Consider the following 22,653-nt stretch of genomic DNA (forward strand, 5'->3'; position numbering starts at 1 on the left):
TGGGCCTTCTTCAGCGCTTTTTAAGGCTTCTCCCTTCTGGGAACCAAAGGAAAACACATTTTCCACTTTTGGTTCTTGAGCTCCAGGGAAGTTTGTAGTGTTTGAGGAAGTTGATGGCCTTCAAAGTAACATCATTTCTGTTTAAATTGTCTTCAAATCAGTCGATGTATTAATTACATAAGTATGCTTTCTCTTTGTATGGAGCCATTTTAGGGCCTCCTCTTGTGTATGGAGTAAGTCCCAGAGTTAAGGAGGTGATGCGTTTATCTGGGGTGACCAAAGCTGTCTTCACACAGTCTTCAGGCATTGTCCTTAACAGAATAGCTTGTGAATCAGTCTATGATGAGGCTACCTTTCACAGACCCACTAACTCCAGAGAGAATCGATTCCTGGCTTTGGGGAACATGTGGTCTGGTCAAGGTATTGATTATCTTGTCATTGTTACAGAAACTGATCTGTGTACCTTGGACTGCACAGTTACAGATAAATTGAGCCTTTCTTAATCCTCCGCCTTGCGGCGCCGGCACACCGAGTTCTAGTCCCGGTCGGGGCACCGATCCTGTCCCGGTTGCTCCTCTTCCAGGCCAGCTCTCTGCTGTGGCCAGGGAATGCAGTGGAGGATGGCCCAAGTGCTTGGGCCCTGCACCTGTGTGGGAGACCAGGAGAAGCACCTGGCTCCTACCATCGGATCAGCGCGGTGCGCCAGCCACAGTGCGGCTACCGCGGCGGCCATTGGAGGGTGAACCAACGGCAAAAAGGAAGACCTTTCTCTCTGTCTCTCTCTCTCTCACTGTCCACTCCGCCTGTCAAAAAAAATAATAATAAAAAAAAATTGAGCCTTTCTATATAGTGAACTCACTCATTACCAACTCTATTAGTTTAGTCACCTTCCTCTTGCCATTTATTAAGACTGTGAAATGGTGGCACTGTAATTGGAGTGAGCCTTGTCCATATGATCAGTAGGTTTTCCCTACCTGGTTTTCCATCTCTTCTGGGTCCACATTTTTGAGGACTCTAGCCTTGACAGCGATTAACATTAAGAGGTCTTCCTCTGATGCTTCCTTGGGTTTTAGTATTAAATATATTTTGGGGTTCATCTAAAGGGAGGAAAAATATCTTTGGGTCTCAGGTCTATATCACTCTCTGTGGCTTCAGTTTTTCTAAGGCAATTATTCTCTGGATGATCTTGGGCAAAACAGTTCAAAAGAATAGAAAAATTGTTCACAGGTATTCCTCTGTAGCCTTCTGTGGGATCGGGTGTAACCACTGCTGACTCATTGGCCAGAGAAATCCCCATAGCAATGCCAGCCTCCTAGATTATACTCCATTTGGTGTACTCAAGCCCTCTTGTTTCCTACCCAGAGACAGAGACAGAAGTCTTACTTATTTCTTATGACATGGACTGAAGCTCCTGCTGTGTCTTGAGGTTTCTGGACAACACAAAAATAATGCTATGGAGTAGGGGGACAGTGCTTTTCTAGGATGGCTCTGAAGAAGCTCATCCATTTTACTAAGGACTTCGACTTCTTGTTTTGGCTACTGTCTTGATAAATTTAAGCAGTTCTGTAACCGTGTAAAAATTTCGCACCCAAGAGTGTTCCTCCTAGAGGTTAAGATACCAGTATTCTGTATCAGATTACCTGAATTCAGTTCTCACTTTTGGCTCCTGACTGTAGCTTCCTGCCAATGCAGACCCTTGGAGGCAGAAGTGACAGATCAAGTAATGGAGTTTCTGCCACCCTTTTGGGAGACTTCGATTGCATTCTTGGCTGCTGGCTTCAGCCCAGCCATTGAAAGCGTTTAGGGAATGCACCAGTTAATAGCGCACACTCTCTGTCTCTCTGCCTTTCAAATAAATACAAATAAAATAAAAGGAACTTTAAAAAGAATTTAGCAACCATCAACTATGGCTATACGTATTCTACAAGAATCAAGTATTATTCTCTCCCTTGCCTCTGTGTTTAGAATTGAATAGTACAGGGAGTTCCAGCAGCTAATCACAAGTGTGTCCTTCTGCCCTAGTCCCTGGTCCCATCCTCAAGTCCATCCCCTGAGGTAATCTGTTACATTAATTCAACATGGACAAGTATTTATAGGTCTATTCTTCCAGCTGTACCAAGATCTCAGGGCTAGTAAAAAACTTTTAGAGACATCACTAATCAGTTCTTGGATTCATTTTCCATGTTCCGCGTGATCACCCTCGGCCTGATTGAATTCCTTTTAATAGCAACTCATAAAACTCTTGGCCCCTGATTCTGATTTCCTAAGGCAAAAGCAGCCATGTTCTCTAGAACTTGTCTTCTGAGCCTAAACTCTAGAAATCTTGATAATGTTCAGAGACTTTGGGGCTGGGGCAGATGTGAGTGATCAGGTTCTCTCAGCTGCCATTTCTGTTGGCACATGGAGGTAACATTCTACAAACCTTGAGTGCATACTCTGAGCATCTAGCCCTTCACTCATTTCCAGGTTCCGCCTTTCTTCTGTGTCCTGTCCAACTAAAGAGACATGAGGTATTCATAATCCAACCTGGAATGACTCAGTGTGAGGGTGGCATAGCATCAAAGAAGAGATTAATAGGAGGAATTGCCAAAGAAGAAGACTTTGAAGAACAACAACAACAGAGGGCTTTCTACTGAGAAAAGAAGCAGGGTTAGTGTACCCATAAATAGTTTAAGAAAACTGTGATTAGAGTCCATTTTTTAAAAGATTTATTTATTTATTTAAAAGACAGAGTTACAGAGAGGTAGAAGCAGAGGCAGAGAGAGAAAGAGAGAAAGAGAGTGAGAGAGAGAGATCTTCCATCCACTGGTTCACTCCCCAGATGGCAACAATGGCTGGAGCTGGGCTGATCTGAAGCCAAGAGCCAGGAGCTTCTTCCGGGTCTCCCACATGGGTGCAGGGGCCCAATGATTTGGGCCATCTTCTACTGCTTTCCCAGGCCATAGCAGAGAGCTGGATCGGAAGCAGAGTAGCTGGGACTCAAGCTGGTGCCCATATAGGATGCCAGCACTGCAAGTGGTGGTTTTACCCTCTATGTCACAATGCCAGCCTCAGGACTCAATTTTTTAAAAGATTTCTTTATTTATTTGAAAGGCAGTTTTAGAGAGGGGGAGAGGCAGAGAGAGAGAGAGAGAGAGAGATATCATCCATCTGCTGGTTCACTCCCCCAAATGGCCACAACAGCCAGGGCTAGGCCAGGCTGAAGCCAGGAGCCAGCAGCTTTCTCTGGATCTCCCATATAAGTGCAGGGGCCCAAGCACTTGGACCATCTTCTGCTTTTTCCCAAGTGCATTAGCAGAGAGCTGGATTGAAAGTGGAGCAGCTGGGCCTGGAACTGGCACCCGTATGAGATGCCGGTGCTGCTAGCAATGGCTTAACCCGCTATACCACTGTGCTAGCCCCAACTCAGTGCTTTCTTTTGATATGAACTCTGTGCTATGAGTTTGACTTCAGCTCTATTTTCCCCCATGCCTATTCTTATTTTCATAGAAAGTTTCCTTTTTGGAAAGTACTGGTCTGACACGAATCTCGGTTAGAATATTGATTTTGCTGTAATAACAAGACCAAAATAACAGTGATTTGGATAAGAAGTTTATTTCTGGGGCTGGTGCTGTGGTGTATCAGGTTAAGCCTCTGCCTGAGATGCCAGCATCCCATATGGGTGCTGGTTCAAGACTTGGCTGCTGCACTTCTTGATCCAGCTCCCTGTTAACGCACCTGGGAAGGCAGAAGGAGTTGACCCAAGTGCTGGGGCCTCTGCACACATGTGGGAGACCCAGAGGAAGCTCCTGGCTCCTGGCTTCGGCCTGGCCCAGCTCTGGCTGTTTTGGCCACCTGGGGAGTGAACCAGCAGATGGAAGATATTTCTCTCTCTTCTCCTCTCTCTGTAACTCTGCCTTTCAAATAAATAAATAAATTTATTTCTCTCTCACATAAGTCTGGAGTAGAAGAAAGCCTAGACTAGTATAAGGCTTCCAAATCACCCAGTACTCAAGCTCTTACTGCTTCTGTCCCACACTGCAGCTCCTGCTCCTGCGCCCTTACTCGCATTAGCAGGAAAGAGGAAAGTAGAAAGGGAAGGCATACTCCTTCCTTGTAAGGACGTGAACCAGAAGTTACAAGTGGAAGTACACACTTTACTCACATTCCATTAGCCAGTACTTAATTAAATAGCTGTATTTAGCTACAAGGGAGTCTGGGTAATACAGGATAGTGCCCCCAGTTAAAATTACATCATTATGCAAAAATGGAACAATATTGTGGGATAACTAGTAGTCTGTGCTAGATAAAGTGAAAAGAAATCCTATCTGTTGTTTGGCATTGAGGACAGGAACGGTTCATGGAATCTGGAGAAATTAAAGTGTTAGTTGATATAATTTCCCTAAGACAAATATCACTGAGGGAAATGCTTAAAGCTGATTCTCTTCCGTCAGGAGAGGATACGAATATGCTTAGCTAAGCCATTGTAAGACTATTATCAGAAGCTGTTGGGGTGACATAAGTGGGAAGAGTTTGATAATACTCTATTTTGTTTCACAAGAAATAGAATCACCCTACAGGAATAACCACAGACCTCCCAAACCCCTAATTATTTATGTGATCAAAGCCAAACTGGATCCAGTGTGCCAAGAAACAGGTGGCAGTGTTTCAGAAAACTTCCCCAGAAGCCCAGTGATAAGAGCCTCAATAAGAAGCCACTAGAGAAACTGCAGGATAAAATTATAGACTGGGTGAAATCCAAAGAACTTCAACTCATTTACAGCTGGAGAAGGAAAGAGCAGTTGAGGTTCTATCGGCACAGTGGTTGCCAGAGCTGGGATTTGGGGTGCAAGATATTCCTCGGATTTCTAGAGAAGTATCCTCAATGTTTCTCTTCGGAGATACCCAGCTTAGGAAGGAGCAGGTGGCTTCTGAGCGCCAAGAACTTGAAGGCCCAGAGTTTCCAACATGGGAGCAATCACATAAAGGAATTGTGCATGCTCCGGCAGAAGCATCCCAGCTCGCTAAGGTTCCTTGCCAATTAGTGGAGGGAAGGAATCTTGTTCCTGCCCCTGGAAAGTGCTGATAGAAAAGAGCAGCCAGGTTCCCTCTTTAAGTGGTAATTAGGAGCAGGGAAGGAGCTTGGTAGCATGTGCTGGCCTATATAGCAATCACCTGGGAAAAGATACAGCAACTGCTGACATCTTGCTGTTACTGTGAGTTGGGAAAGCCCGCCAGCAGTTCAAAAGACAGGACAAGGACATTCAGTCTCTACTGTAAACATAGGAATGGATAAAATCAGGTTGTTACCCAAGTTCATGATGATGGTGATTAATTAATTATTACATCAGGCCTCTCTAATCACCCTTTATATTCCACCTATGTCTAAAAGGGATCTGAGCCAGCTTACATTAAAAAGCACAGATATAACAAACTATAGTCCATTCAAACTATAATGAAAAGACTTTGCAAAAGTAGTGGGAAAAGATAAGGAAGGAAAATAACATATATCAGAAAACTTAAGAGAAACAAGTCCTGTAAATGAGAGCAAAGGCTGAGGTTCCTAGCAGCCATAGCAAAGAGAAAAAAGTAAGCAGATTGCATAGTTCTCATTGTTAAGCAAAATAAACTACACCAATCAATAAGGATATGCTGACTCTGAGAAGACGTGACCTGGGTGATTTTTATATAAAAGATGTGGATGATCATAAAGATAAAAGCAATGTTAAGAATTGAAACTACTTTCCATTGGACTATTTCTTATGTCTGCCTCCCTTAATCCATTTTAAATGCCCATTCTATATGGGATTAAGAAAAATAAATATCTTCCTTATCCTAAAATTATATATAAATAATATAATCAATAGGTATGTATATATGTGCGCGTGTGTGGATATGTGTGTTAAAGTATTCAAGAGTTCTGTCTTTGTACAGAAATAAAACTTGGAGACCCTTAAGGAATTAATAGTAGGTATGTTTCTCAACTATCATCAATTGATGTGTCAGTAAGCCCACTTTAATATAAGAATGCATTTTAACTAATGTGGATAAAGCTGCTTTTAAAATGCCAATTTTGGGGCCAGCATTGTGGCATAATAGGTAAAGCCACTGCCTGCGATGCCAGCATCCCATATGGGCATGGGTGCTGGTTCTAGTCCCATATTATATTATATATTCTCTGCTTCTGATCCAGCTTCCTGCTAATGGCCGGGGGAAAGCAGCAGAAGATGGCCCAAGTGTTTGAACCCCAGCCACCCCTGTGAGAGACCCAGATGGAGCTCCTGGCTCCTGGCTCCTGGCTTTGGCCTGGCCCTGTGTTGGCTGCCCGTTGTGGCCCTCTGGGGAGTGAACCATGGTTGGAAGATCTCTGTCTTTCCCTCTCAGTGACTCTTTCAAAACAAATAAATAAATCTTAAAAAAAGAGAGAGAGATAGCAATCTTTTGAGTGTACCAAGTGCTTTCACAATTCACTTTCTGTTATGTTATAAATTTGCACAACCTTAACTGTTTGATTTGAATAAAGACAGTCAGTGTCCTTGTTACCAGAGAAATTTGCAGGGTTCTTGTCTTCGCACAAGAAAGAATTCAGGCGTGAGACAGAGTAGTGGAAAGTAAAAGTAGCAAAGTTTATTAGGGCAGGGACATCCGTAAGAATGGATGGGCACCTCTCCAGACAGGACCTGAGAGAGAGTGCCCAGTCTACATTTAGGCCGGGGGTTTTTAAGAAGTGGGTCTTTGTCTTCACATGCTTCCTCCTGGAAAGAAAGACTTAATGGATGTAAATGTTAAGAAGGTTCTAATCCCGGTTGGGGCACCGGATTCTGTCCCGGTTGCTCCTCTTCCAGGCCAGCTCTCTGCTGTGGCCAGGGAGTGCAGTGGAGGATGGCCCAAATGCTTGGGCCCTGCACCCCATGGGAGACCAGGATAAGCACCTGGCTCCTGCCATTGGATCAGCGCGGTGCGCCGGCCGCAGCGCGCTGGCCGTGGCAGCCATTGGAGGGTGAACCAATGGCAAAGGAAGACCTTTCTCTCTGTCTCTCTCTCTCTCACTGTCCACTCTGCCTGTCAAAAAAAAAAAAAAGCTTCTTCCTGTGGAAGGTCTGAAACAAAGGACTTTATGGATGTGAATGTTATCAGACAGGAGGAAGGCAGCAGGGTGTTTGAGATGCAGATACTGGGCTGCACCTGGGAGATTGTGGAAGATTGTCAGGCAGGAGGCAGGAGGGGTGGGGGCCTCCACCTGGCAGGTTATCAGGTAGAAGGGGTCAGGGCAGGATGCGAGGGCCAGGCTGCCCCTGAAACATTGTCAGGATGACTTTGAGATGCAGATGCATATGCTGGACATAGATGTCTTCTCCTTGGGCCTATCACATACACATAAGCTCATAACTGGCTTCCTACCTAACATCCTGAAACAGAATGATTTAAGGCAGTGCATTGGTATATCGGTATGGTGAAGAATGGTGGTTAAATTCGTGGTCTTTGGAGTAAGGCAGACTTTTGCTTGAATCCATGTCCTTTCTGCTTGCTGTATGGTCTTTGAACAAGTTATTTACCAACATTCTGGATCTCGGTTATGTGCATAAGATGGAGATGGTAGTTCCTAGTTTATCAGTTTCTTTCAGGATTGTGGAAGACAACAATGTCTGGTGAGTGGCAGTAAAGATGGTTACTGGTATTATGAGTGAACTAGATCTGAGGCCAACATTAACAGGCATTTGGTGCGGGCGGGGGGGGGGTTAATTTCTGTCCAAGAGAAACATCAGATGCTCTGTATTAGATTGTGAATCTATCACCTGATCTCTGAATCTCCACCAGAGCATTCTCACGCAGCCATTGTCCGGTCTTTGAAAGTTTCCTGGAGGGAAATGTTAGATAGGAAATCAGTTATGAGCTTATGTGTGTGTAACAGGCCTAAAGAGAAGACATCTATGTCCAGCATATGCACCTGCATCTCAAACACCCTGCTCCCTTCCTCCTGTCTGATAACATTTGCATCCATAAAGTCCTTTGTTTCAGACCTTCAAGAGAAGTTTTTCTATTTACATCCAAAAAGCCCTTTGTTCCAAGAGGAGCAGAGGTGGGGAAGCAAGACCCATCTCCTTAAAAACCTCCAGCCTCAACTGGACTGCGCGCTCAGCTCTCTGCATCTTTGCTGAGCCACCCGCCTGGCCTGGTCAGGTGTAATCTCTCCACTCAACATGTAACCTCCCTCCTTCCTCCTCCCCAGTCTCTCAGGCTCTGTCCAGAGAGGTGCCCATCCATCCTTACAGATGTCCCTTCCTAATAAACCTTGCTATTTTACCTCCCACTACTCTCTGTCTCACACCTGAATTCTTTCTTGCACGAAGACAAGAACCCTGCAATTTCTGCGGTAACAGAAGCACTCACCACCTCAAAAAGGAAGGCACTGAGACGCCTGTGACAGCAATGTGACAGCATGAAGTCACATTGACTCCTTCCATTATGTGGTTGTGTCACTTTTTGGAATACATAGTGTCATCTCACCTGTTCACTGAATCTTAAGGGCAAGCACCAGGAAGGCCAGCCGTGCTGTCAGTGAGAAATCTCCACGGCACACAGTCACAGTCCTGCACTCACGCTTCCCAGGGTGAAGTGGATGTTTGTGGAATGGCCCATTGCATGATGGAAAGCACTAGTGGTTGGGAAGGCTGCCTTTTATGGAGTTTAGGTTTCCTCTCCATGCCTTCTCTGCCCTGAACACAGTCCTTCTTTGGAGCAGTACAGAATCAGTTTACTGTGGAGGTGTTAGCAGAGATGGGTGAGGTAGGTTCTTGTCTTCATGCAAGAAAGAATTCAAACAGGAGACAGAGAACAGTGGTAAGCAAGGTAGCAAGGTTTATTGGAGTAGGGCATCTATCAGAACGGATTGGACAGAATCAGAGAGAGAGTGCCCACTCAGACTGGGGGAAAGCAAGGTTACGTGGTTAAATGGAGAGAATGCACCCGGCAGGCCAGGCAGTGGCTCAGCAGAGAGCTGCGTGCTGAGAGCACAGTCTGTATTCAGATGGGGTTCATAAGGGAAAGGGGTCCAGTGCTTCCTGCCTCCCTCTCCAGGACAAAGGGTTTGCTGAATGTGAATTAGGTGAAATTCCTCCTGAGGTTTCACTACTCAATGCTATCAGACTGGGGAGTCCACCTGGCACCAGGCAAAGGAGCCTCCCCTAGGGTGCCTGCCTTGGAGGAAGGATGTAATTGTTTTATTGCTCAATGTCATCAGGCCAGGTAACCCATTTGGTGCTGAGGAGAGAGGATTCTCCCAGGAAGCCTTCCCTGGGGCAGAGACCACCTGTAAAGTTATCAGGGAATGGGCAGGACTGTGAAACATAAAATACTGGGCTGTTGTTTCCTAGGTGAGCTTCTGCAGATGCTTTGTTTTCCTCAGGCCCTTCTCATACACATGGCTAATTTATAACTTCCTATCTAACAGAGGCAGGCATATTTGCATTTGAATCTTGGTTCCATCTGTTGTTTACCTTGGGTAAATAAGCTTGTCAAGCACTTGGCACAGGGCACATTATAGGTGTTCAGAGGCAAGGAGGAACCGCTCTGGTCATTTCCTTCTCCTAATGTGGAGAATGGTGGTGAGATGCACGTGTTGAGTCCCTGTTAGATTCAGAAATCTCAGAAGAGGTGTTTCAGTTAGTCAAGCTGGTTCTTCACAGTGAGGTTCGACTGGGATCCTTATTACTTGAGTAGAAACTAATGCTAGAGGGGCCAGAGACATCAAGAAGGACTAAGTTGTTTTCAGTCTCCTCCCACTGTAATGACGTAAGGGGTGTGATCCCCTAACATGAGAATGGTGGTTCCTGCAGGCAGTGGAATCAGTGATTTCCCCATGGGGTGGAGAGGGAGTGTTCTGAGTGGTCCGTGTAGTTTGTAAAGCTCTCCCAGTCCTGGGGAGGTCTGGCAAGCCCCTCTCTCCTTCCCCCTGCTAATGAGAATCGCTGACATTGACTGCCTTTTTGACATCTTCGTGGAAGGGAAGTGGAATTGACTGGTTCTCAAAGTGCAGTCTGAAGACCAGAAGCACCAGTTTTATCCAGAACTTATCAGACATGCAAATGTTGAGCCCCACCCAACCTACAGCAAACTGTGTCATAGCAAGCCTTGCAGGTACTCCTGCTCCATGCTAGAGTCTGTTGAAGGACCCAAAGCTGGCGGGGTCCTGGGTAGCACCCTGGGGACCCAGAAATTCAGACTCTGGACACTGGTGATGCAAACACAAGAGGCGGTTTATTTACGTTTTGCGCAAAACGGACCCCACCCTCCTGAGACAGTGAGGTGCTGGACAAGGGTTACAGGCAGTATTTAAAGTCAAAAACCACAAAATTATCTTAAGCAAGTGAATACACAGGGGAAGGGGGTTTTTGTTTACAGCAGTTTCACTTATCTTAGTATACAGCAGTTTTACTTATCTTAGTACACATCAGTTTTACTTATCTTAACCATTGCACGAGGGGGGTTTCCAAACTGGTATTCCCTGTTATCTGCTAAGTTGAAGTTTCCCAGAAACTGACCTTTCTTGAAACTTTCTAACTGACCTTTCTTGAAACTTCCTTGTTTTTCAGCAGGTTAGGCTCTGGTAAATTTTCACAAGTCCTTCACTGTGTGTCAGCGGGTTAAGGAAAGGGGAGAAAGTCCTAGCAGCTGGAGCCATCACACACCTGGCAGCCCTGGGCTCCCCCTGCCCTGCTGCAGAATTCAAATCACTGCAGCCTCCAGACCCAATGCCCATCTGATGTCGTGGACAGCTGACTTAGGAGACTGAGTGCTGCCAGTACCTTTCCCACCCTCAGACCAAGCAAGAGTTATTGGCCAGCTGGGCTTGCTCATCAGGCCAGCTCAGCACTGGCTTCACTTCTCTTACTCAAGACTTGCATGAATTTATTGTTCTCTTTGGACTAAGGAATGTTCCAGCCTCTTTCCAACATCTACTAAATAGAAGATGTCTGTGACTGTGTTGATGAAATTGCTGTTATGGGTCAGTTTGAAATTGGTTCATTCTTTCTACTCTGTATTGTAGTTATATTTTTTATTTTCTGCTGTTGGTTCAGCCCAACAAACAATTGAGAACTTACTAAATGTTAGACAATATGCTCAATGAATAAAACACTCCTGGCCAGTGCCACGGCTCACTTGGCTAATCCTCTGCCTGCGGCACCAGCACCCCGGGTTCTAGTCCCGGTTGGGGTGCCGGATTCTGTCCCGGTTGCTCCTCTTCCAGGCCAGCTCTCTGCTGTGACCCGGGAGTGCAGTGGAGGATGGCCCAAGTGCTTGGGCCCTGCACCTGCATGGGAGACCAGGAGGAAGCACCTGGCTCCTGGCTTCGGATTGTTACCAGAGAAATGCAGGGTTCTTGTCCTTGCGCAAGAAAGAATTCAGGCGTGAGACAGAGAGTAGTGGGAGGTAAAATAGCAAGGTTTATTAGTAGGGACATCTGTGAGAACGGATGGGCACCTTTCCAGAAAGGACCTGATAGTGCCCAGTTGCTCGGACTGGGCGGGGGCGGGGGGAGGAGTGAGGTTACGTGGTTGAGTAGAGAGATTACACCTGGGTAGGCCAGGTGGGCGGCTCAGCAGAGAGGCAGAGGGCTGAGCGTGCAGTCCGGTTGGGGGGGGGGTGGTGTTAAGGAGATGGGTCTTTGTCTTCACACATCTCCTCCTGAAACAAAGGATTTTATGGCTGTAAATATTAAGAAGCTCCTATCTGAGTTTTCCCTTGAAGGTATCAGACAGGAGGAAGCCTAGCTGGCACCATCCTGGGTTCAGAGGAAGGATGGGCAGGACCCCCTAGAGAATGGGGATCCGGAGCAGGGTGTTTGAAATGCAGATACTGGGCTGCATCTGAGAGATTGTGGAGGATTTATCAGGCAGAAGGGGTGGGGACCTCCACCTGGCAGGTTATCAGGTAGAAGGGGGCAGGGCAGGATGCGAAGGCCGGGCTGCCCCTGAAATATTATTGGGATGACTTTGAGATGTAGATGCATATGCTGGATATAGATGTCTTCTCTTTAGGCCTGTCATACACACATAAGCTCATACCTAACTTCCTACCTAACAGGATCTGTGTAGCGTGCCGGCAGTAGCGGCCATTTGGGGGGTGAACCAACAGAAGGAAGACCTTTCTCTCTGTCTCTCTCACTGTCTAACTCTGCCTGTCAAAAGAAAAAAAAAAACACACTCCTTAACCCTGAGGAGCACACAGTATTCCTTTAGGTACTGTATTTCCTGATTTAAAGATGAGAAAGTGGGGCCAGAACTGTGTTATAACAGGTAAAGCTACCTCCTGCAGTGCCAGCATCCCATTTGGGCGCTAGTTCAAGTCCCAGCTGCTCCAATTCTAATCCAGCTCTCTTCTATGGCCTGGGAAAATAGTAGAAGGTGGCCCAAGCCCTTGGGCCCCTGCACCCATGTGGGAGACCCAGAAGAAGCTCTTGGCTCCTGGCTTCGGACCAGCACAGCTCTGGCCATTCCAGCCATCTGAGGAGTGAACCAGCAGATGGGAGATACCTTTCTCTCTCTCTCTCTCTCTCTCTCTCTCTCTCTCTCTCTCTTCCTCTCTCTCTCTCTCTCTCTCTCTCTTCCTTTACCTCTCTGTAACTCAGCCTTTTAAATAAAATAAAAATAAAATCTTTAAAAAAAGATGAGAAAGTGAGACGCTGAACCAAATCTCTACTATGCTGAGTCAAGTTCATATTGTAAGTGATAGGTCTGTCTGCCTCCAAAGCTCATACTCATCCTACTAGCAAGTCCATTCAGGGACATGAGTTTCTCTAAAGGACTTTAAACATATATTTATTTATTTTACAAGTAGAGTGACAGAGAGAGGGGGAGAAGTGTGCACGCGTGCGCGCGCACACACACACACACACATACACACAGGGTCTGTAGCCCAAATGCAAACCATATTTCGCCTTCCCAAGCACATTAGCAGGAAACTGGATCCGAAGCAGAGTGGCTGGGACTCAAACCAGCACTCTGATATGGGATGCTGGAATCACAAGCAGCAGCTTAACCTTCTACACCTCACCACTGGCCCCACAACAGGACTTTTAAACTATGACAACTAGCCAAGTATTTTGCACAGTGGTAGACTTTGGGGGCCAGCACTGTAGCACAGCAAATTAAGCCACCACCTGCAGCACCAGCATCCCATATAGGCACCGGTTCAAGAACCAGCTGCTTCTCTTCTGATGCAGCTCCCTACTAATGCACCTGGGAAAGTAACAGAAGATGGTCCAAGTGCTTGGGCCCCTGAACCCATACGGGAGACCTGGATGAAGCTCCTGGCTCCTGGCTTTGGCCTGGCTCAGTCCTTGCTGTTGTGGCCATTTGAGGAGTGAATCAACAGATGGAAAATTTTTCTTTCTCTGTAACTTTGCCTTTCAAATAAATAGAATAAATCTTTTTTTAAATGGTAGACTCTGAAGAATGTTTGTTTAATATAATGTGCCTTTAGAATAATTCCAGTTGATAAACTGATAAAATGGTCCAATAAATATAAAAGTTGAGATTATCAGAAATAGCTTGAGTTTCAGAAATTGGTGATAGCAAGTACCCGGTTTCCTTATTCTTCTCTCTCTTTTCTGTTCCCTCTCCACATACACACATACTCTACTGTTTGAGAGTAAATTGCCAACATAATGCTGCATTATTCCAACATATCTTAATGTTAATTTTGTACAAAGTATGAAATTTGTAGAAATAAGAATTGATATGAAAGAGAGGATGTTCGGATGGAGGGAATATGTTGTAAAGGTTCTAAACCAAGTTTGGACTCTAACTTAGAAGGTTTTTAAGGTTGCTTCTTGGTCTTCACTTAAAAAGCTACAAAGAAGAGTAAATACTAACGTTCTGTGTAGCAATGGGAACTTGACTACGTGAAGCCATTTTTCGTAGCTATTATATGCTTTAGTCTCTTAAAGGATAACCAGAGACATGACTTCATAAGTGGTTGGCAAGCACTTTAGAACGTTAATAATTCTGGACAGTGACTTCCAACTGGAGAAGAGAAAAAGCGGTAGTGAAAAAGCTGTAGTACCACCTAGTGGACTTTCTGGAGGTATAATAACAGCCTGTGTTATTAGGAAAAGCTCTGCTCCCTGCTCATAATTCTTTTTTATTTTTTTTTTTATGATTTATTTATTTACTTGAAAGAGTTACAGAGAGAGAAGCAGAGGCAGTGTGTGTGGGGGGGTGTCTTTCATCTGCTGGTTCACTCCCTGGTTGGCCACAATGGCCAGAACTGTGTCGAACTGAAGCCCAGGAGCCAGGATCCGAAACCAGGAGCCAGGAGCTTCTTCTGGGTCTCCCACGCAGGTGCAGGGGCCCGAGGACTTGGGCCATCTTCTACTGCTTTCTCAGGCCATAGCAGAGAGCTGGATCAGAAGACTCAAACTGGTGCCCATATGGGGATTGCTGCACTGCAGGTGGCGGCTTTACCCACTACACCACAGCACTGGCCCCTGCTCAAAGTTCTAACTGTAGGAAGGGCTTCCAACAGATAGAAGTTTTATTTCCTGTGGGAGCCCAATTTCCAGATCCAGAAAAGTTGAGTCTGAGGTCTTCCGCTGACACACAGGACAGATAACCAGAGATCTGGATCAGAAGAAGGAAGCCCTGTCTTAGATTTTCTAGGAATGGGAAATGGAGTCCGCTTCCTTCCTTGCTGATTTTCCCAACCTGGAAACGTGTGGGTGATCCCCTGAGTCTGCCCTGCCCATGCAGGAGGTTGAGAGGGCATGGCACACCACACCTCCCGGGAAGGACCCCACAGCCTGGCTGCTGGCGGGCGGGGGGCGTCCCGGGCACATTCCCCCCCACCCCCGCCAATCAGGTATACTGCTTGTGACATGGTCAAAAAATTTGAGTAACAAAATAAAATAATAACAAAGTATAATCTATAGGGAAAAAACCAAGAGCCCTTGAGTTCAAAATGTTGCACATAAATGAAAGGGGACGAAGGGAAGCTCTTCTGGAAACCAGCGCCAAGTGATAACTGTAGAGGGAATGAGGACATTTTAAAATTCACCACGTGGTAATCATATTAATAATAAGCTGAAGTAATCGATGGATGATTTCATCTTGTAGATGAAAGACTGATGAGAAACAGGATATTTACATAGTGTCAAGGTATTTCCACACAAAATATATACATATTAATTACAAGAGAAAAAGCCTCATTTTGCATTGGAGAAACCTGGCAAACACTGCCTTAACAAAGGATCAAAGCATCACCAGTAATGAGAGAAAATAGACATTTCTGTACTTCCTGGTATGAGGCACTGTTGGTTTTCCTCCCAAAATGCATAACCTGCATTTAATCATGGGAAACACCAGGGAAACCTAGATTGAGGAAAATCTAAAAAATATATGGATTATATTCTTCAAACCCTGCATTTTCACCAGAAAACTTAGAGCTTCCCTTGACAGCTCTATTTTAGGTACATGGAACTGCATGTATGTGAGGGTGGATGAGGGAGATCCCATTCTTCAGGGCAAAGACCAGGTCTCTTTTGACCTAGGGATTCTCTGAATCTCTCTATCAGGAAACAACTGTGTCCATTAGGATGCACCAGTGGAGGCCGGGCCAGTATTGTGGCCTGACGGGTTAAGTCACTGCCTGCAATGCTGGTGTCCCATATGGGTACCATCTTGAGTCCTGCCTGCTCCACTTACAATCCAGTTCACTGCTAATGTGCCTGGGAAAACAGTAGAAGATAGATCAAGTGCTTGGGCCCCTGAACCCACATGGGAGACCCAGAAAAAGCTCTGCGGTCCTGACTTTGGTGTGGCCCAGCCCCAGCCATTGCAGCCATTTGGGGAGTAAACCAGCAGATGGAAGATTCACTCTCTCTCTCTCTTTCTCTCTCTCACTATGCCTTTCAAATAAATAAAATAAATCTTTAAAAATAAAAAAAAAAGGATTCATCAATCATGCCAGGGCCAGAGGTGTCATGCTGACCTGCTACTCCAGGGATGCCAAGTTGCCACAAGGAGGCTGCAAAGCCATTGTAAACTGTTTGGCCAGGGCTTCAGAGTACTCTAGAATTTGGAGGCACTTTCCAAAAAGCATAAATGTAGACCAAACAAAGGGAATCACCACCCATTAAAGAGGCAAATATCTTGGCTCTGGGAATAAGAACTAGGAAGTTAACCTGAGTTGGGAAAAGTGAATTTTTCAGTATGACAATGTCAAGAGACACTACTGAGTAGAGTTCAGTCTTTCAGAGGTCAGCTTGGAGGAGGGGGGAGACGTGGTGCTGCAATCCTTGCTTTCCCCAATGCCACCATCAGTCTCTTCACCAACTTTAGGGGCCAAGTCTGATGGCCCCCATCTAGGCAGCATCATCCAGGGAAACAGGCCATCCTGGCTCCTCTGGGGAATGGAGTTGGGAACAGTAAGGACATGGCTTCTTGGATTATTTTCTAGTGACCTATGGAATGACAAGCTCCAGTGCCTATTACTACACCAAGGTCATGTCAGAGCTCTTCTTACATACGCCAGCAGACACTGGAGTCTCCTTCCAAGCCATCAGCAGCATGGCAGACTTCTGGGATGTGAGTATGGGATCTCCTTAACCTTTCTGTTCTCCTCTCCTCCCCAGTAGCCTGACACCACAAGCCAGAATCCAGAGAGGTCAGACAGTGGATCAGACTACGTGCTTGGATATGATCAGGCCAGTCAGGAGTCAGGCCAAATCAAGAGTCAGGCTGAATGATTGGGTTAGACTAGGGTCTGGGTGGAGGTATGTGAGAGGTGGGGATGCTGACTAAGGAATCAAACCAGGAATAAGACTAATGTTGGGATTCAGAGGTAAACCTGACCTTCAAAACACATTTTTAATAGGGTGAAGTCAGGGTCTGCTCAAGGTTCTCAGATCATTTGAGGAGTCCAGCAAAAGATATGTGCCCAGGTTAGGGTGGAAGTCAGGATTGAGGGTGGTCATTCTAAGAGTAGGGGTCAGAATGAGGCTTGGCTGGGCCCAACCCAGCTCGTGGTCTAGTTTGCCCAGGGCCCACTACTGGACAGTTTGTACTGGACCAAATGGTACAACAACCGAAGCCTGGGCCATGGCTCCCACTCCTTCATCTACTACGAGAACATGCTGCTGGGCGTTCCGAGGCTGCGGCAGCTGCGGGTCCGCAATGACTCCTGTGTGGTGCATGAGGACTTCCGTGAGGACATTTTGAGCTGCTATGATGTCTACTCTGCTGACAAAGAGGAGCAGCTCCCCTTTGGACCCCTTAATGGCACAGCGTAAGTGAGCCCCTACCAATGGCATGGAGCTTGTCCCCTCTGAGCCTGACACCATCACAAGGTGTGGAACCACTTCCACTGAGTCTTAAAGAGCTTTGGGAACACTCCAGGGGACTTGGTCTGATCACTCCAGAATAAAGGAGGCAATTAGCAGACAGAGCCACTCTCTCTGGACTTCTTCCCACACCTAGGTCACAGTCACATTTATCCTACCCTGCAGGCAGTGCTTCCAGAGAAAATATCTCTGCCCAGAGGTCTCTTGGGGATGTGAAGACTAAGTAGGGTTGAGGCCACCACAAGAGTCACAGTTATAGCGTCCGACCCTTGGGACTGATGGGGTAACAGCAAGGGGCCAAGGGTGGAAGAGGAATAAGGGAAGAAAGGGTGGAGGGTAGGTAGGAAAAAGAAGTAGGAGGAAGTAAGGGCCCATGGTGGAAAGTCTGGTGTTAAGTAGTCAGCTGCAGGTGCACAAGAGATGGAAAGATCTTTTTTTTTTTTTATTTGAAAGTCAGAGTTACAGAGAGAGAGAAGGAGAGGCAGAGAGAGAGGGAGAGGTCTTCCATCCACTAGTTCACTCCCCAAATGGCCACAATGGCTGGAGCTGGGCCGATGTGTACCCAGGAGCCAGGAGCCAGGAGCTTCTTCTGGGTTTCCATGTGGGTGCAGGGGCCCAAGGACTCAGGCCATATTTTACTGCCTTCCCAGGTCATAGCAGAGAGCTGGATCAAAAGTGGAGCAGCCGGGATTTGAACCGGCGCCCATAGGGATGCCAGCACTGCAGGCAGCGGCCTTACCAGCTCATTATTAAAAAAAACAAAAACAAAAACAAAAAACAACAAAAAAAAAACCATGCATAGACTTCAAAATGTTGTATATAAAAATAAATGTATCTTTTAATTGAATTTTTCATAAACTTTTTTTTATTTTTTATTTTATTTATTTATTTTTTATTTTATTTTATTTTATTTTATTTTTTTTTTTTTGACAGGCAGAGTGGACAGTGAGAGAGAGAGACAGAGAGAAAGGTCTTCCTTTTGCCGTTGGTTCACCCTCCAATGGCCGCCGCGGTAGCGCGCTGCGGCCGGCGCACCGCGCTGTTCCGATGGCAGGAGCCAGGTGCTTCTCCTGGTCTCCCATGGGGGGCCCAAGGACTTGGGCCATCCTCCACTGCACTCCCTGGCCACAGCAGAGAGCTGGCCTGGAAGAGGGGCAACCGGGACAGGATCAGTGCCCCGACTGGGACTAGAACCCGGTGTGCCGGCGCCGCAAGGCGGAGGATTAGCCTGTTGAGCCACGGCGCCGGCCCGAATTTTTCATAAACTTTTTGAAGTAGCCTCGTACAATACACAACCTGTGTATATATCACACACATCGACATGCATAAACATGAGTACAGATATATTGTAAATACATGCATGATTTATGTGAAACCATGAAGCCCAGACAACCACAGAGCCTTGCCACTGCCTTGGGAGCTGAGCCCTTAGACAGATTCTGGCCTTTCTTCACTCAGACAGCCTCTTCTGTGGCAGGTGGACGTACCACTCGCAGGATGAGCTGGGGGGCTCCTCCCACTGGGGCAGGCTCACAAGCTACAGTGGAGGCGGCTACTACTTGGACCTTCCACGATCCCGACAGGCCAGTGCAGAAGTGCTCCGTGACCTTCAGGAGGGGCTGTGGCTGGACAGGGGCACTCGGGTGGTCTTCATCGACTTCTCAGTCTACAATGCCAACATCAATCTCTTCTGTGTTCTGAGGTGCTCCCTTCCCCTACTGCATCCCTCTGTGCACGGTTCCTGGTTCTTTCCTCCTGTGCTTGAGACCCTTCCCCAAACTTGTGACCTACGGTGGGAGGGGGAGGAGAGGAGGTCAAAGAACTATCCCAGCCCAGGCTCCACTAGACACCCCCCCTCCCCGCCAGACTGGTGGTGGAGTTTCCAGCCACAGGAGGTGCCATCCCATCCTGGCAAATCCGCACGGTTAAGCTGATCCGCTACGTCAGCAACTGGGACTTCTTCGTCGTTTGCTGTGAGGTCGTCTTCTGCATCTTCATCATCTACTACGTGGTGGAGGAGATCCTGGAGCTCCACATCCACCGGCTCCGCTACCTCCACAGCATCTGGAATGTTCTGGACCTCTTGGTCATCTTGGTGAGGGACAGATGGAGGAGGAGGGCATCCACCTTGGCAGCAGCTCCAGGTTCTTCCTTTTGGGCCCAAAGACCTAATTACTTGCAGTAGTTCCCAAAGCAAGAGGCAGATGCCCCCCAACTCAGCCCTGGGAAGCCCCGAATCCCACGTCTCCTCTCCTCCTTACCTGTGATCCAGGCTCTGTGCCTTTTCTCAGGTACTTGATATTCTGTTGCCCTTCTGTCTTTTGCCCGTATGACCTGCCCTCATCCCTGGGTACCCTTGCCTTCTCTCTTCCCTCCTATTCAAGGGTTCTGCCCCTTCATCTCCATCTGCCTCTTATCAGCAGGACACATTCATTTCCTGAGCAAGGCTCAGGACTGGTGGGGGTGGGGGAGGAAGAGTCCTTGGCTCCAGGTCCCTGTGACCTTTACAAGCCATCTTTTGGGCTCTGCAACACCTAAGCTGCTCCCCCATCACCCTGGCCTGGCCATTTGAACCTGAGCCAGTGAACACCTCAGCAGGGTAGGAAGTGTTTTTCCCACCTGTCTTCCTGCCCCCGCTCTACCCTGGGACCTCATCTTGGCACTTCCCTTGAGATTCTCGTGACTTTTCTGACGCCCCATGACCTCGGTGTGACAGCTCTCCATCGTGGCCGTGGGCTTCCACATATTCCGAACCCTGGAGGTGAACCGGCTGATGGGGAAGCTCCTGCAGCAGCCGAACACGTACGCGGACTTCGAGTTCCTCGCCTTCTGGCAGACACAGTACAACAACATGAACGCTGTCAACCTCTTCTTTGCCTGGATCAAGGTACTTGGGGCAGCCGCCCACACCTCTGGGTCAGGGAACCGATTGTCCTTTCCTGACTGCGTGTCTCATTTCCCTTTCTGGTGTGGTGCCTCCTGTGGCCTCCACAGGTCCCTGGAGTGGACTTTTCAGTGCTTTCCCTCTTTTCCTCCTTCACCATCTGGTTCCACATGGCCCTTGCAGGTATTCAAGTACATCAGCTTCAACAAAACCATGACCCAGCTCTCCTCCACCCTGGCCCGCTGTGCCAAGGACATCCTGGGTTTTGCTGTCATGTTCTTCATTGTTTTCTTCGCCTACGCCCAGCTCGGCTACTTGCTTTTCGGGACCCAAGTGGAAAACTTCAGCACTTTCATCAAGTGCATGTGTGTATGCTGCCCCCTCTGTCTTCCCTGGACCCTCACTCCCAGTTCCCTGGGTCTGTGTGTCCTTGGGGAAGATGGGGAGAAGTGTGTGGATGGGTCTTTGCTTAAAGCAGCTGTGTGAGCCTCGAGGGGCCCTGATGTGCCCTGAAGTCACCTGCACACCTGCTCTCTCCATTGGGTTGGGTTGGAGATGCAGTGAGGGGTCTGTAGTGAGGAATGTGGGGTGGGTGTGGGGACTGGGGTCAGGCACTGGTTTAGGCTCTGGTGACACCTTGGCCTGGTCTGTCAGTTTCACTCAGTTCCGGATAATCCTTGGGGACTTTGACTACAATGCTATCGACAATGCCAACCGTATCCTGGGTCCTGTCTACTTCGTCACCTACGTCTTCTTCGTCTTCTTTGTGCTTCTGGTAAGAGTCCCTCTGAGGGGTGGAGACATAGCTAAAAACTCCAGCCTGCAGGCTGTCTATGTCCCTACTCAGGATTATGATGGATTTTTCAAGTTAAGGATGGAGAGTGAGGGGAGGACTTCTAAAGCTGGCTACCATGGTCAGCCTGGCCAGCACAGTCAAGCAGTTTCTAGAGTACAGGGTAACCTGCAGTTGCCTCCAGTGAGATCAAATCCACTCACATCCCCCAAAGACACGAGGGGAGGGCAAAGTGCCTCATGAAGGGAAGTGGGTGCACCTGGAAGTTCCTGTGCCCATTCTCCCAAGACTGCCTTCCTCTGGGGAATCGCTTGCTGATTTCTCCTACCACCACTTGCTGGTTGTTCTCTCTCCCTGCCAACCATTAAAAAATCTGGATTTGGTTTTTATTAATGAGGCCAACACATTTCTTTATATGAACAATGGTTGAGGATACAGAAATGACTGGTGGGTAGTTGGTAAAGAGAGCACCATTTTGCTCTCACCTTGAGAAGTTTCTGACTTCAGTGATGGGCAGGTCGTCATTAGATGGAGATCTGTGGCATGTGTTGACTGTCTTTGTGGTGAGCAAGGTTATTGCAGCACCTGACAGTGAGGACACCAAGTTGACACAGAAGCAAGGCAGAACTGTGTGTAAGGCTGGGCTCTGAGGATGTGGGAGGTGCGGTGGGTGAGTGAGCTGCAGAGCTGGGGTGAGAACATTGGCTCCTTTAGAACATATGTCTAGGACATGAATGGGATCAGTGGGCTCAATGCTTTTAGTGGGTCTGGTGATGAGAACCCAGTTCTGTGCCTTATCCTCCAGAACATGTTCCTGGCTATCATCAATGACACATACTCTGAGGTCAAGGAGGAGCTGGCTGGCCAGAAGGATGAGCTGCAGCTTTCCGACCTCCTGAAACAGGTGACTACTCGGTCTCCTCCAGCTGCACATCTGCATCAGGGTCTGGGTTCAAGGTTCTGGGTTCTGGTCTGGTCCTGATGGTAAATGGCCCTGTGCCCTTATTTGCCTTCACCATATCCTAGAAACCCAGCATCTATGGGTAGAGATGAGGCTATGGACAGTGAGAGGCCTGTGGGGACTGGTACCTATTTCCTTTCCTTTTAAGGGCTATAACAAGACCCTGCAAAGACTGCGTCTGAGGAAGGAGCAGGTTTCTGATGTGCAGAAGGTTCTGGATGGGGAGCAGGAGATCCAGTTTGAGGATTTTACTAATACCTTGCGGCAGTGAGTAACCACAGATCCAACTTTATCTCTACATTGCTTGCTAAGTCTTCGACCCTCGACTCTATATTTTGCCTCTAAGCCTGTGGTCTTCATTATGAGCTTCTGATCTTCTGACCTTGGCCTTTGCCATAATTCCTTTGTTTTAATAACTCTGACCATAGTCTAACATTTTGGACTTTGTTGAACAACTTTTCAGAGTAATCATTACATATATATATATATATATATATATATGTTTATATATATATATATATATATATAATCTATGATCTTTGTGTTATGTTTTCTCACAACCATTGTTCTGTTCCTCTAGTTATTCTGTCCATATTTCCCTATCAAACATACTAAGGGGCTTTGAAAAAAAATTTTAAGCCCCAGTGTGGGTCAGGCAATGAGTAGGGAAGTCAACATAATTAAGTGAGGCAAAGTAT

The 22,653-nt window shown here is 47.1% G+C and overlaps 1 protein-coding gene across 2 annotated transcripts in view; it reads left to right on the forward strand.

The window, feature by feature from the left end:
* Window positions 1–22,653, forward strand: part of PKD2L1 (polycystin 2 like 1, transient receptor potential cation channel) — a 39,276-nt gene that overhangs the window by 12,482 nt on the left and 4,141 nt on the right. For both annotated transcript variants that reach the window (XM_062214219.1, XM_062214220.1), the window contains exons 3-11: window positions 16,435–16,562; window positions 17,009–17,262; window positions 18,795–19,019; window positions 19,184–19,412; window positions 20,034–20,204; window positions 20,385–20,566; window positions 20,856–20,976; window positions 21,800–21,898; window positions 22,104–22,222. In XM_062214219.1, coding sequence (XP_062070203.1) covers window positions 16,435–16,562; window positions 17,009–17,262; window positions 18,795–19,019; window positions 19,184–19,412; window positions 20,034–20,204; window positions 20,385–20,566; window positions 20,856–20,976; window positions 21,800–21,898; window positions 22,104–22,222 — 1,528 coding nt within the window. The remainder of the gene's footprint in view (window positions 1–16,434; window positions 16,563–17,008; window positions 17,263–18,794; window positions 19,020–19,183; window positions 19,413–20,033; window positions 20,205–20,384; window positions 20,567–20,855; window positions 20,977–21,799; window positions 21,899–22,103; window positions 22,223–22,653) is intronic.

Source organism: Lepus europaeus, chromosome 17 (genome assembly GCF_033115175.1).
Source record: "Lepus europaeus isolate LE1 chromosome 17, mLepTim1.pri, whole genome shotgun sequence".
Lineage (NCBI taxonomy): Eukaryota > Metazoa > Chordata > Mammalia > Lagomorpha > Leporidae > Lepus > Lepus europaeus.